Source organism: Papio anubis, unplaced genomic scaffold, assembly GCF_008728515.1.
Source record: "Papio anubis isolate 15944 unplaced genomic scaffold, Panubis1.0 scaffold164, whole genome shotgun sequence".
Classification (NCBI taxonomy): Eukaryota; Metazoa; Chordata; class Mammalia; order Primates; family Cercopithecidae; genus Papio; species Papio anubis.
The window spans coordinates 112,233-129,987 of NW_022161624.1; the positions used below are offsets into that span (position 1 = coordinate 112,233).

Consider the following 17,755-nt stretch of genomic DNA (forward strand, 5'->3'; position numbering starts at 1 on the left):
TTGAATAGAAAAGGAATAGCAGGTGATTTTCCTGGAGATCTGTTTATTCAATGAATTTGTGTTTGATAATTTTAAACACAAATATCAGAAGTGTTATTGCATGAAACAGAAGACATGTTTGCTCTGCTTTGGTCTCTGAAGAAAAGCTAAAACAATGGAAAATAAAGCAAGAGAATATCAATTTGGTTCAACTGATGGAAAAAATTACCTAATGACTAAAACTACCCAAACACAGAAAAGGCTGTTTGGGGAGGTAATGAGGTCCCCTCTTCTAGAGGGATATAAGCACAGACAGGATATGGAGTTGGTTAGAATTCTGTAAAGAGAGTTGAATGGAAAAGCTTTAAAGGATAATTCCACACTGAAATTCCACAGTGTATTATAGTTAGGCTAATTTCCTTGCAGTACCTAAGAAATCAGGTTTTTCCTTTTGTATAAAAAAAAAATAAAAAAAAAAAAGCCCTTCTTCCCTAAACTTTTGGACAATTGGGACATAATGATGTCACCATCTATTACATACCTAGATGACACCTGAACAGCCACATCTGTAATGATGTGAATTGACAACCAAGGAGCACACATAAAACCCAATACAATCAGGACTGCTAGAGACACCAAGTCAAGGGTATCAGGAGCCAGAGCTTTAGATCACCCATCTCGGCATGTGACTCTGATTGCTGTCCTCTGCTTAATTCCTCTGAGAATAGTCTTTCATTATTCAAGCAAAAACATTCTTACAAAACTGTATATACTTCCTCACAACTACAGCCTTACCCCTGTGCACACATTCATGCAATAGGCATAGATTTATTGACACATATATAGCCCAAGTCTTGGATCATTTTTAAAGTATTAAAGTATTTTCAAGTTTAATGCCTAAGTAGCTTACTTTTGACATAAACCTGCAAATTGTATACTTGATGTATTAGTCTATTCTCATGCTACCGTAACAAAATACCTGAGACTGGTAATTTATAAAGACAAGAGGTTTAATTGGCTCATGGTTCTGCAGGCTGTACAGGAAGCATAGAGGCTTCTGCTTCCGGGGAAGCCTCAAGAAACTTGCAACTATGGCAGAAGGCAAAGGGGAAGCAGGCACATCTTACATGGTTGAAGCAGGAGCAAAAGAGAGAGGGAGGAGGTGTTACACACTTTTAAACAACCACATCTCAGGATAACTCACTCCCACTATCATGAGAACAACACCGAGGGGATGGTGCTAACCCACTCATGAGAACTTCATCCTCATAATCCAGTCACCTTTACTACGCCCCACCTCCAACACTAGTGATTACAATTCGACATGAGATTTGGTGGGAACACAGATCCAAATCATATCACTTGATAATTGCTATGAGAGAAGATTTTAAGTGCTCCCATCACAAAAAAAAAATAAGTTATGTGAGACATGGCATATGTTAATCAGCTCGATATAGCCATTTTGTAATTTATACATATTTCAAAACATCACGTTGTGTGCTATAAATATATATAATTTTTATTTGTCAAAAAAAAAGAAACTACATAGAAAGTCAGGTCTAAAATGTGACAGTAATCTGGGCACTAGTTTCATAATAGTGGACGTGAATGTAAGACTACCTTGTTACATAAATCATTTGACCTTTCAACAACAAAATGTACAATATGATTGTTACCATCTTTTAGCAATATGATTCCCAGAACCAGACAATTTGGTCCAGTAAAGAAGATTGCAAAACAAGATAAAAACCACTTTGAAACCGTTGGGGTTCGTGGTTTTTCCGTTAACCTCTCAATTGTTACTAAACTTGCCCAATTTCATCCACACAGTTGATTTATGGATTATTTTCATGAACTATTTGCCAGCAAAGGAAACTGCATTTATAGTTCCTTCTTCACAAGTAACTTACTCTTCTTTCTATGTCATCTTTTCATTTTTCAATCTTACATTTATTCCATTATAGCCAAGCTATAATAGAGCAAAATTCTATGATCAAAAATTGCTTATTTTAACTCTTACAATTCCAGTTACGTATTGCTTGTATACTTTTCAGTTTTGTAACATTGCAGTGAAGAAAGTAAAAGTAAAAACAAATAAATAAGCCAAATCTGTATTTTTTTTTACTTAAAATTTACTTCTCAAAGCAGATGGAATGGGAACTAGTTTATGAAATTATCTCAAGCCTGGAACAGGTAAATAACAAACAAATACCTCAGAGAACTTACCTAGATTATTCAATTACTTTAATGCGCCATTTTAGAACATTTAGGAATAGAAATTCAGAGGCCAGAAAAAAAAAAAAAAAAAGATTAAAACAGGCAAACTAAATTAGGGCAACAAGAAATCAGACGAAAACTTAGCCAAAGAATAACACTATTTAAACAAATCAGATCTCAAAAAGATTAAAAAAATTTATGCTTTCATGCTCTTGAATCCAGAAAGAAAATGAATTTGAGACATATCCAACAAATATCTTTTCTCCTACAAGTAAATTATTTATAAAGAAAAAATTAAAACCTTTGCCATGTCAAACTTAGAATAACACACACAGATATTAACAGCACACAAAACAGAAGCCATTTTCAATGTTTGCTAAAAAGCCACTGTTACTATGGTGAGGCCCCAATACAAAAAAGCAACAACTAACAACCAGAAACCCGTAACAAATGCAAGTTACTGGTGCTTTCCATGACTAATTCCAACTTGTCACACTGCTTGTCATCACCTGTACTCTTTAGTTGGTGCATCCGGTCATCAGGCCTATAGATGAGGATCCACATCATGTGGGCAGTACAGCTACGCTGCTCAAGAAGAATACAGACTCAAATGTCCCATCAGTCTGGGGATGTGTTTCAACACTGTGACATCCCAAGAGTCCCCCCCAAAGAAAATATTCACAGAGTTTTATCTTTCCATGGATTTTAAATACATATCTGAAAAGCCAAAATATGTGAAAAGATTGATTTAAAAAATAGTTGACCAAATTTCAGTGAGCCCGGAAGCTTTTACACTGCTTCTCTTCTCTTTATTGCAAGCTATTAATTGAATTAGCTCTACCCAACTCCCTCTTTTTTTTTACAGTTTTTTCCTGCCCTCTGACTTTCAAACCTCAACTTTTTTTTTTTCTTTGAAGATTTTATTCTTCATAATCAAGTTTTACATAAAGCCAATCCCAATACCAACTTAGGGTGATAATATAGGACAGTAACAGCAGCTGAATTTCATGTTTTAAAGCAAACCTGCATTTTGATTTTTTTTCCGATTATTTCATTCTTTTTTTTTCTTTTTTATTATACTTTAAGTTCTAGGGTACACGTGCACAACATGCAGGTTTGTTACATATGTATACATGTGCCATGTTGGTGTGCTGCACCCATTAACTCATCATTTACATTAGGTATATCTCCTAATGCTATCCCTCCTCCCTCTCCCCTCCCCACAATAGGACCCGGTGTGTAATGTTCCCCTTCCTGTATCCAAGTGTTCTCATTGTTCAATTCCCACCTAAGAGTGAGAATATGCGGTGTTTGGTTTTCTGTTCTTGCGATAGTTTGCTGAGAATGATAGTCAAACCTCAACTTTCTTAAAAAATTAAAACTGCTTTCTTGAGGTCCTCCAGTTACTTCCTTCTATTAAAGATGCTTTCCCTTAGTTCTCAACCTCATAGGCATCTACTATTAGACCTGTTCACCACTCCCTCTTTCCTGAGACGTTCCCTTCCTTAACACTTTCCTCCACTGTCCTCTCTTCGTTCACCTCAATCTTTGCTGTCCTCTGCTCCTTCTTAAGTTCTTTCCCTCCCACTCTCTAACAAACTGAGTTTCCACCCCATACCTCACATTTAGCAAGTTCCCTCACTGTTTAACAAGCCCCACTTCTCTCCTAACTTACAGTCAAATATCCTTCCAGCTGATATTCCTAAGTCTACAGCTCCTACCACACCCAACTTCTGTTCCATATTAACCTGGCCATTTCCATTTGGGGATTTGGCCTATTTTATATGGAGGACAAATAAAATCCCTTTTCACTTTGTGACTCCCCAGCCCCTGAGAGCCAATTACCTCATGTTTAAACTCTTCTTTTAAATAGTATGGTGTCACCTACCCAAGCCATAATTCCTCATGACACTCTCTCACCTCCCTTAGCCTGTAGTCTAAGGTCCGACTACAGGCTTTTGCTCCTGCCTCTCCTTGCTAACACTGGTGGTACAAATAAACAAACAAGGCAGGAATCATTTCCCATTCCCTCTGGCAAAACTTCCTCAAACATTTTCACGTACTTTGAGGTCTCCTTTCCCTAGCTTTACAGCCCACATCACAAAATTAGAATTTTGCAGCACCTTTTCATTCTTAACTATTATTAGTTTCATTCTAGTGTGCTGGGCTTCTCTTCCTGAGTAGATTATATTTGCTCCTTGAAAGTAGAAAGCAGAATTTGTACCCCCTTTCTTTTTTTTTCTTTTTTTTTTTTTTTTTTTTTTGAGACAGAGTCTCGCTCTGTCACCAGAGTGCAATGGCACAATCTCTGCTCACTGCAAGCTCCGCCTCCCGGGTTCACACCATTCTCCTGCCTCAGCCTCCTGAGCAGCTGGAACCACAGGCGCCCGCCACCACGCCCAGCTAATTTTTTGTATTTTTAGTAGAGATGGGGTTTCACCGTGCTAGCCAGGATGGTCTCAATCTCCTGACCTCATGATCCGCCAGCCTCAGCCTCCCATAGTGCTGGGATTACAGGCGTGAGTCACCATGCCCGGCCTGTACCCCCTTTCCTAATAGCTCCAGTAGCACTCAACACACTGCTAGTCTAAGCAGGCAGGTCCTGTAGCATGCACTTTGGGGCCCACCTAAACATACTCTGCCTACACTAGCTTCTTCATGTATTGTTATCCCTTTGAACTTTATATGCTTTTTGCAAGTTGCCTCAAACATTCTTTGGAAAATAAATGAGGAAAAGGCAACAAACATACATGTTGTTAGGTATAGAGCAGGTATGTTGTGAATATTAAATTTTGAAAATTTTTATTTCTATTAAATAAAAGGGGACAATGAATGGTCTATGCACCCCACACACAGGAACAGGAAATTTTCCTGTTAAGCCAGTCTTTTCTCAGAGAAACACAGATACATTATTATGACATGGGCCTAAAGAGGCCCAGTGACCATCTCGGCTCACACACTGAGAATGATGGTGAACCATGTTTTTCTACTCTGCTCTCAACCACTTAGATTCTGAGTTAAGAGGAGAGAGAAGTTTGCTGACTGTGGAAACGTACTAAGTCCTGTATAAATGGGCGGGAAGGAAATACAAGGAGTTCATGCTGCAGGGAGCCTTAGTGGTGTGATTGTGGCACTGGCTGCTGGGAGTCGGAGGCACTCAACCATATGACTGCACTGAACGAACACTTCGGAAAATCCAAATGGGCATTGTTTTACCAACCACAAAACATCATGAGAGCAGCAATAGATTTCATCCAATAACTAGGATATCAACAAGGCGTTTTCAGATTCTAGGAATAAATTATAGCATTAGAATCATAATTTTTAGGTGGGACTCTTTCTTTCTAAGCATGTAAAACTACTGGTTAAATCTTCATCAATTTACATAAGCCTATGCACTTCCTAAACGGGATCAATAATTCCACTCAGGAAAAAAATCCTTTAAAAACTGCCCATCTACCTTTGTGCATTAAATATATTCAGATAAAATTTATTAAGTGTTTTGGCTTTACTGAAGTTTCTGAGTTTGAGGCAGGATAAGTTCCTCATCACTCAAATGAGTTCATCTCCCTTCTCAAATTCTGTTAAAGTTCAAGAGAATTGAATGGGGATAGATCATGCCTGGGCCTATGTGACAGAGAGTGAGAGAACAAGAATCAATGGGAACCAGTGCTTTCCATCATTTTTTTTTGAACTTTCAAACAAAATCAGAAAATAGCTATAATTAAGCTAACACTTTTTCTGACATCTTTTAACATTAATACATTTTAATACAACTTCAACTGTTTTCATCACTTCTACCATTCACTCTGAAATCCTTTTAACAGGAGTGAGTCTGACTGTTTGACTCACTCACAATTTTTCTTTTAACCATTATTAACATTAACATATTTTAATAGAGCTGTTTTCTACTTCTATTATTCATTCCTTTTATTAACCAAGAAAACATTGAACTCCCTTCTAATGAGAATTATAATTCTAGCACTTGGCTCACTCTCCCTCTTCAATCCCATTTTGTCTTACACATTTTGGCAGTCTAAATCCCTCTTGTAATTTGATGTTTTTACCTTCCAGTTCTCACAATACCACGTCTAATTTACATATTAATTTGACTTAGAATCATTAACCTTATCTTTTATGTCCTAAACCTTTTATTTCTCAAAAGTGCTTTTGATCATTTTTAAGCCTGTGCTATGTCCTAAAATGTGATTTGCAGCTTTAGAGTTTGTTGATAAATGAAGGTTCTCGAGGTATTGAGGTATCTTCTGCCAGCCGTCCAGGAAAAAAGTTTGGTTGGCCAGGTTTAATGTTTCTGGAAATCGCACAACTTATCAGAGCCATCTGTAAATTTTTCTCCTAAATTCTTACCTACAAGAGCCCGGGGTAATATTTAAGGTCATGCTTAGCCTCACATTGTAAAATTGTGTATCTCCTTTATCTACCTTTGTCTTTAGAATATAAGAACTTTACCAGTATTTATGTGAGGCAAGGCAAAGTAATTGGGGTTTGTTTTGTTTTGTTGTTGTTTGGTTGATTGGTTTTTTGTTTTGTTTGTATTTTGTTTGTTTTCCAAGATTGCTCAAAAGAGCCACATGACATCATGAAAAAAAATATAGGTTTTAGAATCTGGCCAATCTGCATTAGAATTCCAGTTTTGCTGGAAACCATCATTCTCAGCAAACTATCGCAAGGACAGAAAACCAAACACCGCATGTTCTCACTCATAGGTGGGAATTAAACAATGAGAACACTTGGACACAGAGCAGGGAACATCACACACCAGGGCCTGTCGTGGGGTGTGGGGAGCGGGGAGGGATAGCATTAGGAGATATACCTAATGTAAATGACGAGTTAATGGGTGCAGCACACCAACGTGGCACAAGTGTACATATGTAACAAACCTGCACGTTGTACATATGTACCCTAGAACTTAAAGTATAATTTTTTTAAAAATTCCAGCTTTGCTACCTTTTAGTTGCATGACTTAGACAAGTTACTAAATGGAGCCCCATCTTCATCTCAGTGGGTTTTGTGGAAGATTGAAGTATGTTCAAAGTACCTGGTACACAGCTGGGTTCAAGCTGTACGAATGTGAGCTATTATCTGTGTGACCCTGAGCAAGTCACTTAAGTGAGATCTCAATGGCTTAATGTTTTCATATATTTAAAAAATATAATTAAAAAGTAAGAAATAAGAGTACTTCAAGGACTAGTTATAAGATTAAATAAGTTTAATACAGTACAGTGCTTAGAACCATGCCTTTCATATGGTGAGCCCTACCTGTTTTAAGCTATCATTATCACTATCTTTATTAATTATTATGAACATTCTCCCTGGGATATGTCTCCAAATTCATTTCCATTTGGAGTGATATTCTTTAAAGCTGGGCAAGACTGAGCAAAAGACACCAGAACGCTGCCTTTCTTAAAAGGATATTCCATTTAGCAGTTTAAAAAAAAAAAAAAGCTTAAAATCAGATAGGCATAGGTTCAAATCCCAGCTCTACTTAGACTAGCTCACAGGGTTGTCGTATTTTATTCTACTTTACTCCTTACAATAACTGTATTAAATAGGTGCTTTGATTATCCCCAACATACAGCAGAATAGACTGAAGCTGAGAGAGGCTCCGCAGCCCTCTGACTGCACAGCCAATCAGCCTTTTGGGTGTTCCCGAATCAAGGCAACACCACCTAGGTGTAGTGGGGGGTCCCATGCTCCTTCTAGAAGCATGGCAGGAACTCATTCCCTCTAAGCCACAATGGAAGTCCTTTATTCTGGGATATCTGTGCCCCTCTCTGCTCTGTAGCTTTTCTTTCTCCACTTTTGCTGTCACTCTTAGTTTTGCCACTCCATAGTGGATTTTGTTTTTATCTCGGTTTTTTTGTTTTGTTTTGTTTTGTTTTGACACGGAGTCTCACTCTGTCGCCAGGCTGGAGCGCAGTGGCACAGTCTTGGCTCACTGCAACCTCCACCTTCAGGGTTCAAACAATTCTTCTGCCTCAACCTCCTGTGTAGCTGGGACTACAGGCACACACCACCACATCTGGCTAATTTTCATATTTTTAGTATAGACAGGGTTTCACCATATTGGCCAGGCTGGTCTCAAACTCCTGACCTCGTGATCCACCAGCCTCAGCCTCCCGAAGTGCTGGGATTACAGGCGTGAGTCACCGCGCCCAGCCCATCTTGGTATGTTTTAACTCAGAAATAGAGCTACCTTGTTCAATCTGCTGTGGCCACGGGGTACTCTTCTACTGCCTCGTCATTATTAGGAAAACCCAACAGAAAACAGTCACAGCCACACATGCGCATGCTTTTGTTCAATATCATGAAAGCTCAAGAGAAAATCATGTCTCTATCATTAGCATTTTATGACTTTTAAAAGAAAGAAAGATCTGAAGCAATGGCAAATTGTTAACATCTATTCAATATGGGTGGTAGGCAAATGGTATGTTGTTATTCCCCATGCTTCTCTGTGAGTCTGCAATATTCCATTAATTAAGCAAAAATAATTGCAAATTGAAAAGAGCATACCATTTTACAAGGCACAAACATAATAAGGCTTTCCTTATAGGGTTACGACTCACAGAAGGAAAATACTTGTTATATATTGGAAAACAAGTAAATGAAGCCAAGTACTTAAATGCATAATTATCCCAGAGCAGATTAGTTATTACTGGGTATTTTTCTCAAGGTCTTAAATATACATGTATCTAGTTCTCTCATTTGGGACTTGATGGTCAAGACTTTCAGAGGTCATTCTCTACAGTTAAAGGACTGGCTATAGAATGGATGGAAAGGCATGGGGCCAAGTCTGGTGTTCACCAGGAGGGCTGAATGACCATATGTCAGGAGGCCATACAGAGTGACATTTGTCACCTTGGGGAATTATAGCCCTTCCCTCTCCCAAGCTAAGAAGCATGTTTATCAGCCTCCTAAGAAGGATTTCTTGTCTCAAGAGCAGACTTACTTTAACCAAGCTTACAAGATTGATGAATAAAATCAGAGTGTGTCAGTATACTGATCTACAATGAGAAATCTGTCATGAAGATGGCATATTGAATTACTACAGGGAAACCTACATTGAAAATCAAATTATAAACACAAGTTTGCATGACTAGCACAGCATGAAAAAAGAGAAATTTTAGCTACCTCTCCTAAATATTAATACATATTAATGTTAATTAATCATAATTAATCAACTATGATTATGATTAATTAACATTAATATGTATTAATATTTAGGAGAGGTTAATAATTAATAATAATCAAGCTATAATAGCCCAATGCACCCATCTCCATATATGGGAAAGATCTGCCAATAGGAACAACACACAAAAAACTCCATTGACCAACATTCTCTCTCCTCTAGCTGGTGCCTAATGGACACTGCCAAAGTTTGCCCCTGGGACTCTCGTATTTCTATGCTTTAATAGCCGTCAAACCCCTCTTTGAATTGAGACTTTCTTTCATTAAATGTGCTAGTAAACGCAATCATATAACAGGTCTTACAGGCCACATATCACCTACAGAAACAACTCTACCAGTTATCTATCTTTGAGCTTATAAAAGATTCCAGGTAGCAACTTAGATAGAGTCACAGAAGAATAAGAACTTTATGGCTGGGCGCGGTGGCTCACGCCTGTAATCCCAGCACTTTGGGAGGCCGAGGCGGGCGGATCACAAGGTCAGGAGATCGAGACCACAGTGAAACCCCGTCTCTACTAAAAATACAAAAAATTAGCCGGGCGCGGTGGTGGGCGCCTGTAGTCCCAGCTACTCAGGAGGCTGAGGCAGGAGAATGGCGTGAACCCGGGAGGCGGAGCTTGCAGTGAGCCGAGATCGCGCCACTGCACTCCAGCCTGGGCGACAGCGCGAGACTCCGTCTCAAAAAAAAAAAAAAGAACTTTATGAAGGCCATGATGTAATTCATGAAGTTGTTCACCACTGTAGCCTAAGACAGTGCCAGTCACTTAGTAGACATTTAATAAATATTCCTTACGTCAATGAAAAATATCCTCACTTAAAATAAACTGTTCAGTACAAGCCTAAAGCCCGCACATGTAATCATTCTGTAAATACAATCATTCAGGACCTGGGAACTTTATCTGTTTTTTTCTTTTTTTTTTTTTTTTTTTTTTTTTTTTTGAGATGGAGTCTCCCTCTGTTGCCCAGGCTGGAGTACGGTGATACAATCTTGGCTCGCTGCAACCTCCACCTCCTGGGTTCAAGTGATTCTCCAAGCTCAGCCTTCCGAGCAGCTGGGACTACAGGCGCCCACCACCATGCCCAGCTAACTTTTGTATTTTTAATAGAGACAGGGTTTCACCATATTGGCCAGGCTGGTCTCGAACTCCTGACCTTGTGATCTGTCCACCTTGGCCTCGCAAAGTGGGATTACAGGTGTGAGCCACCACGCCCAGTCCAGCCTCATATATATATATTTGTATATATTATATATATATATATGTGTGTGTGTGTGTATATATATTTATTTAACTTCTGGGACACGTGCAGAATGTGCAGGTTTGTTACACAGGTATACACGTGCCACAGTGGTTTGCTGCACCCATCAGCCCATTATCTACATTAGGAATTTCCCCTAATGCTATCCCTCCCCTAGCTCCCTAGCCCCCGACAGGCTCTGCTACATGATGTTCCCCTCCCTGTGTCCCTGTGTTCTCATTGTTCACCTCCCACTTAAGAGTGAGAACATGCAGTGTTTGGTTTTCTGTTCCTGTGTTAGTTTGCTGAGAATGATGGTTTCCAGCTTCATCCATATCCCTGCAAAGGACATGAACTCATTCTTTTTTATGGCTGCATAGTATTCCATGGTGTATATGTGCCACATTTTCTTCAACCAGTCTATGCCCAAATGATGGGCATTTGGGTTGGTTCCAAGTCTTTGCTATTGTGAACAGTACTGCAATAAACATACATGTGCATGTGTCTTTAGAGTAGAATGATTTAGAATCCTTTGGGTATATACCCAGTAATGGGATTGCTGGGTCAAAGAGTATTTTGGTTCTAGATCCTTGAGGAATTGCCATACTGTCTTCCAGAATGGTGGGAGTGGAACTTTATCTTACATATATTTTTCCACATTCAGCCTGAGTTGCTTAGAGAAAATCCCTCAAATGCCATTCATCAACCACCAGCTAATGTCACTACATCCATCCCCAAGTGCTACTAAAAAGGTCCATTTTCATATTATTCCTATGTATTCTACTAACCAGATGGGTACCAAATTGAGCTAAACATCAATTCTTGAGAAAGAAGAGATTTTATCATCTTCCCATGACAATAAGCATGCCAACCACTCTTAGTGGGAAATAACTAGTTTGTAAACATTACTAAGATCTGTATTTATGGAAACATATGGCACCTTGCTGTTAAAATGGTCCAATGAATAAAGTTTTTGGTGAAGTCATACAGTTCTAGAAGACATGCATCCCACTGTCTTTAGATAAGACCTATTCCAGTATGCATGTGTTATGTGTGTTTTACTCACCGCATACTGGAACTTTTCATTATATTCACGGTCATTGGCTTTCACTATCCGTTCCATTTCTAAAGAGAGAGAAACCAGGTATGAAATTAAATTGTAGGCCCACAGAAACAAATAACTCATTAAAACAACATCACTTAGGTTGCTTTGTTGTTAAGGTTGCAAGAATTCTTTTCTTTCAAATTTGAAGGGCATTGGCTTTTTCCAGTGTACATGTTGGAACATGTGTTGGAAAGTCACAAAATGGAAAGCTACAATGTTTCTCATTGTCCTCCTGATGCCAACCATAAAGCAAAACATTATGTGTCTCCAATTTCTATGTCCCTCCAGCACCGCAAAGACCCTTTCTCTTAACTTCAAGTGGTTCCTAAGAGAAGGAGCTGACAAAGTCAAATGCATCCTGACAAGGAATGTTTTGTGAGGTTTTTTGCTACAAAGTCACAAAATATAACATAGCCAAATAAAACCATACAGAAGTGGCCAGTGAGGTCACTGACTTTATGGTCATAGAACCAAAGGTGATATTTGTAAGCAGCCCAGGCATATTAAGAAGAATGACACATAATCAGGAAACTGAGACCTGCCCTTAGCTGGAAGTGACCAAAGAATAAAATCTCTTCTGAAAGCAAACACAAACACCCGTACATATAACAATATAAAAAGGACAATAAATCCAAAGATTATAACAGTGCAGAATAAAAATTTGCAGAGGGCAAGAAAAGACAGTGCCCCAGAAACACCAGCAGAACAAGTTTTGTAGTAAGGGTAGCAAATTCTTGCTCCATGTTTACTGAAGAGTTACTTCCAGAGTTGACCGAAGATTTAGGATGGAATGATGAAAGCTATGAGAAAAGAGTCAGCAAGGTAACCACCAGATGTCAATGCTGGACTCTCATGGCGAGTGACTTGACCCTCTCACCATTAAATTCCCTTAATCCCATAATTCTCCAACTGGGTAGGTGACAGGTGGTAAAAGGTGGAAGGACTGCAGTAAGAGTCTGAGTTTGGAGAAGGCACTTACAACCAGAGAGATAAAGGAGACTGCATGGTGGAAAGTAACTTGGAGACACATGTTGGGGATGGAGCAGGGAAGAGCAAAAGGAAAGTGAAAAAGAAGAGCTGGAAGCAGAAGGGAGACGAGGAAAATGAGGGAGATGAAGAGGGAGAGAAGGAAGGAAGGAATATATTTTAGCACCCACCATGAATTGTAAGAACAAATTTTTTCCAAAAGTCCAGGCGGAATCTCTCTGTAGCCCTGGTAGTTCAACTCCCAAGACTGAAGGTCACCTCTAAGGACTGCCCCTGACAAATGACACCCTGTCTTTGGTTATGACTGGGTTTCTACCATTTGTAGGGTGTTTTGTCTGTCCAGTAACCACCTGCATGGTTTCCTTCTTGCCTATCTAATAAAGCCAGTTCCCTGTGATAGTTCCTGTTTTCTAGTATGGCTCAACTAATTGCTGATAAGAATAATATTGGGCTGACATCAATAGTTGATGATACCTGAATGGGCTTGCTCCTAACCTGTAACTTTGAAATCCAGAACCCACCAGAAAGCAACCTCTCAACCACTCACCCACCTGAAGAAAACATTTCAAACCCTGGCTAAAAAGCACCATCCTCTCTTTCTTGCTGATGCCCCAACAAAGAATTAAAACATCAGATCCCAAAGTGGTACTTTGAAGGGTGAGGGAACCTAAATGCTTAAAAAGCTAGATAATTTATTTATATAACACCACCATAACCCAGAAGTAGTAAAATTGCTGTCAGGAAAGCAAAAAATATTACTGGGATGGTAGGAGCGAGAGTTCCTTCTGCATGGCAAAAGGTTAACCTGGACCACTGGTATGCTGCATGTAATTTGTAGATTATAGCAGCAAAACAAAAATCAGATATACTAATTATATATTAATTGGACTTAGCTTAGTTCATATACATTCAGATGATGATCCTTCTAAAATTTCACATTTATATGAAGCACATCCAACAGTAGAATTCTATAGTTCTCTACCTAATTTTACCCACTCCAAACACCAGAATCTTGACTCTGTGAGCCACATAGAAATTATCCTGGGCTGGGTGTGGTAGTTCATGCCTGTAATCCTAGCACTTTGGGAGGCTGAGGCAGGTGGATCACGAGGTCAAGGGATCAAGACCACCCTGGCCAACATGGTGAAACCCCATCTCTACTAAAATACAAAAATTAGCTGGGCGTGGTGGCACGTGCCTGTAGTCCCAGCTACTCGGGAGGCTGAGGCAGGAGAATCGCTTGAACCTGGGAGGCAGAGGTTGTAGTGAGCCGAGATTGCGCCACTGCACTCCAGCCTGGTGACAGAGCAAGACTCTGTCTCAAAACAAAAAAGAAAAAAAAAGAAACCATCCTGCCCAGCATCTCCATGTAACCACACTCCACAGGGATAGGGACTAGCCCATTCCCAAAGCAGCCAAGTAGTTTCTATGGTAGGTCAGTTTGGATCTTCTTTCAGGTATCCAAATTGCTCTTGTCCCACAAAACCTGATTGCAGCCAAGAAGCCCACTTTTCCTTCTAAATCCTTCTTAGTAAGTCTGAATTGTTGCCTCTGTTACTTCTATTAATTATCATCTTTCTGAACTAAGTCTTCCTGGATTAATTCTGGCAGAAAATTTAGCATCCCTTCATTAAGTTCTGCAAAATACAGGCTTTGGTTCTAAATCCCTACGGTTTTCTGTCTTTAATCTGACTATGCTACACCTGAATTATCTTTGTAGGAATTTCCTTTCTTCTCTGTGCTACCACAGTGTATGAGGGGATATAAAGACCTTTTGGCAATAAGTCACATCCTGAAAAAAGAGAAAGCTGAAAACAAATTCCCCATAACTATTCCCAGTGAGAATGGCTCAGAGGTTCAATGAACTAATGCCTGATACTTCATAGGCATCATGGGATCCTTCCATATGTAAGAGGAATGAAAGGAAACTAGTCACCAAGGGGTTGATGATCTACCAGTGTGAGCTCACACCTGCACAATTATCACTGAATGTGTCCACCTCCAAAAAGGAGTAAGGCAATATATAAGGATGTATAAAATATAGTAAACCAGCAAGTTTAAGGCGGACCAAAAGAGATAAAAGAGCTTCTGGTTTAAGATGGCCAGTTGAGTATGTCTTTTTCCTCCCTTCTTTCTCAGGTCCCACTGAAATTACAGAAAACATTTTTTTAAATTAAAAACACAACAGTGCTGGAAAACAAGAGTAGTGGCTAGCAGAGGTTCATAAATTTTGAAGAAAGCCTAGAGAATAAAATAGAAAGCAGATGAGATCATTTTGACTGGGAAAAAAAGACAGAAGTAACTCTAGCCAAAAGAATTAGAAGAGTAATCTTCCCAGTGAGCCCAGAGCAGCTCTAAATTCAGAGTTGGTAAATACGAAGATTGAGAGTATGTTATGGACAGGGTGACAGGCCCAGGTTATGCCTATTACCTTGTCAAAATAATTGATAGGTTCCCCTTTCATTCTCAAAAGTGTCTCCATTTGATGATAAATAATATTACCACCTCAGAGTAATTAAAAAAAATAACTGAACCAATTGAGATCTCTCACACCCTTCTTTACCCACAAAGAGAGTAGGCAACACATCGGGGGGGAAACCAAGGGTGGGTATTCAGGCTGAGAAGGAAGAGCTCTGCCACTGTACAGCAGGTATAGCCAACTTGGCCCCTAGTAAAGCTTGCCTGACTGAGGCCATTGTGGAATTTGCCAGACTGCCTGACTAACCCACAGAAAAGCCTCTGTCAGCAGGCTGCTCACTCCTGTTCAAAGGAGAGGCCTGGCAGAGAAAAAGACCCTTGCAATGGCACTAATCTATCTAGTCCTTTATTTATAAATACAAATCAGTGGCAGCTGAGAAAAACCAAGAGCACAAAAAAGAGGGATTCAACAAGAAGAAACAATGCTGAATACAGGTAGAAAAGGGGGATTGGTTTTTCTTTTTAATTCTAATTAGTGCCTTGAATATATATACATAGATATATAGGGTTTTTTAGAGATACTTTTTTTTTTTTGAGATTGTGCCACTGCATACCACTCTGTCACCCAGGCTGAGTGTCACTGCAGTCTCGAATCCCTGGGTTCAAAAAGTCCTCTCACCACAACCTCCTGAATATCTAGGACTGCAAGCATGAGCCACCGTACCCAGCACCTCAAAGATATTTAAGAAGACATGGCATCCATGAAACAAGAACAAGCTAATATAAACAAAGAAAACAGAGAACAAGAAAAAGTCCCTAGAATTCAAAATATTTACTGGACACACTAGAGAGTAGAATGGACAAGATGGAAGATCAGATTGTATAAATCTCGCAAAATATATATCAAAATGACAAACAGAAGGAAAATGTGGGGGAAAAAACTTAGGATAAGGGAACATAGACAATGGATAGGTGAAAACAATCAAGTAAACAGAAGAAAACTGCCCTGCTCCAGAGTAAGAAGTAACTCTTCAAAGTGAAAGGGCCACCAAGTACCAATCAGGATGAATGAAAATGAACCCATAAAATTCTGAGCTCCAAGGACAAGGAGATAATCCCAAAAGCTTCCAAAAGAAAAAAAATGGTTAGCCTGAAACACAAGAATCAGACCAATATGACATTTCTCATCAGTAATAAGGATGCTAGAAGACGTTGGAGTGATTCTTTTCAGTTTTAAAGAAAAATATTTTGAAACTTAGAATTCTATACCCAGCCAAATAATCAAGTGTGAAGGGGAAATAAAGACATCTCTGCAAAAGTGTTTACAGACAACGACCATCTGCAAAACAGCTACTCAAGAATGTACAACAGTAAGACCTACTATTTGACAGCACAACAGGGTGACTATAGTCAATAATAATTTAATCGTACACTTAAAAATGACTAAAAGTATAATTGGGTTGTTTCTAATACAAAGGAAAATGCTTGAGGGGATGGATACCCCATTTTATATGATGTGATTATTATATACACCATGTCTGTATCAACATCTCATGTATAACCCATAAATATATATACCTACTATGTACTCACAAAAATTAAAATAAAAAATTTTACAAAAAAGAATGTAGAAGAGGAAAAATACTTGTTTAAATGTTTAAAGTACAGTAGGGGTGGAAGAAGATACAGAAGGAAGAATGATAACCGACCAGAGTCAAGAATGATAATAAAAATGGCTAATCCAATGACCCACACACCTGATCCAGGTGTGCCACAAATGCTACAGAATAAAGGAATGCCTGTCTATTGCCCTATTTTACAAAGTCTGTGAGATAAGAAAGTCAATTTATCAGCAAAAGTGCAATTATTAGTAGTTCTGATAGATAATAATAAATCAGTTTCTCAGGAAAAGTACAACTATTAGTAATTCTTGCCTCAGGCATTAATTTACCTAAGAAATCCTCATAAGGAAGTCATTGTTTGATATAAAGAACATAAAATAAGGTTTTTGGAGCTATGTTTTGTAACATCCCTAAGGATATCATCCCAAGACACAATTGAGAGAGGCCTACAATGGGGTCTCTGTACTCATTCTCTGTTGATCTGATTAAATCCAAGAATATATTTTGGGATATTTGAAAGAATGCATAAGCTATGTGTCCACTGAGTAATCATTCTTATTTCTATCAACTTCACTGTACTAAATACTACGTGACCATGAGCTTGATATTGAACTTCCTGGAACATACCTGGAATGCTGCTACACTGTATTGCTGGCTGAGTACAAGACCCAAAAGAAGTTCAGGTTGGTAATAGCATTTGCATCATTTTTTGACACCTGAGGAGCCTAACAAAAACATGTGCTTGGATAGGAAGGAAGCCATCCTTTGTCATTCTAGTGATCCAAGATAACAGCCATCAGCAGAGGCAGAAATCTCTTAGACATTTGTTTTGAATCTGCTCCAGAATATAGAAAAATAGATAAGTAAGCCTTCAAACTGCTACTCCATATAGGATGAGGAAAATAACCTTAAATCCCCCAAAATCATAAAACCCAATATAATTTGATGCCTTCCTCAACCAAATAGGATAGCAATGAAGCAC

General features: G+C 38.9%; 1 protein-coding gene across 3 annotated transcripts in view; it reads right to left on the reverse strand.

The window, feature by feature from the left end:
- The window catches only part of LOC116272698 (probable phospholipid-transporting ATPase IM), a 144,298-nt gene that overhangs the window by 101,841 nt on the left and 24,702 nt on the right, over positions 1–17,755 (reverse strand). For all 3 annotated transcript variants that reach the window (XM_031661463.1, XM_031661461.1, XM_031661462.1), the window contains exon 3: positions 11,708–11,766. In XM_031661463.1, coding sequence (XP_031517323.1) covers positions 11,708–11,764 — 57 coding nt within the window. In that variant the 5' untranslated portion in view covers positions 11,765–11,766. The remainder of the gene's footprint in view (positions 1–11,707; positions 11,767–17,755) is intronic.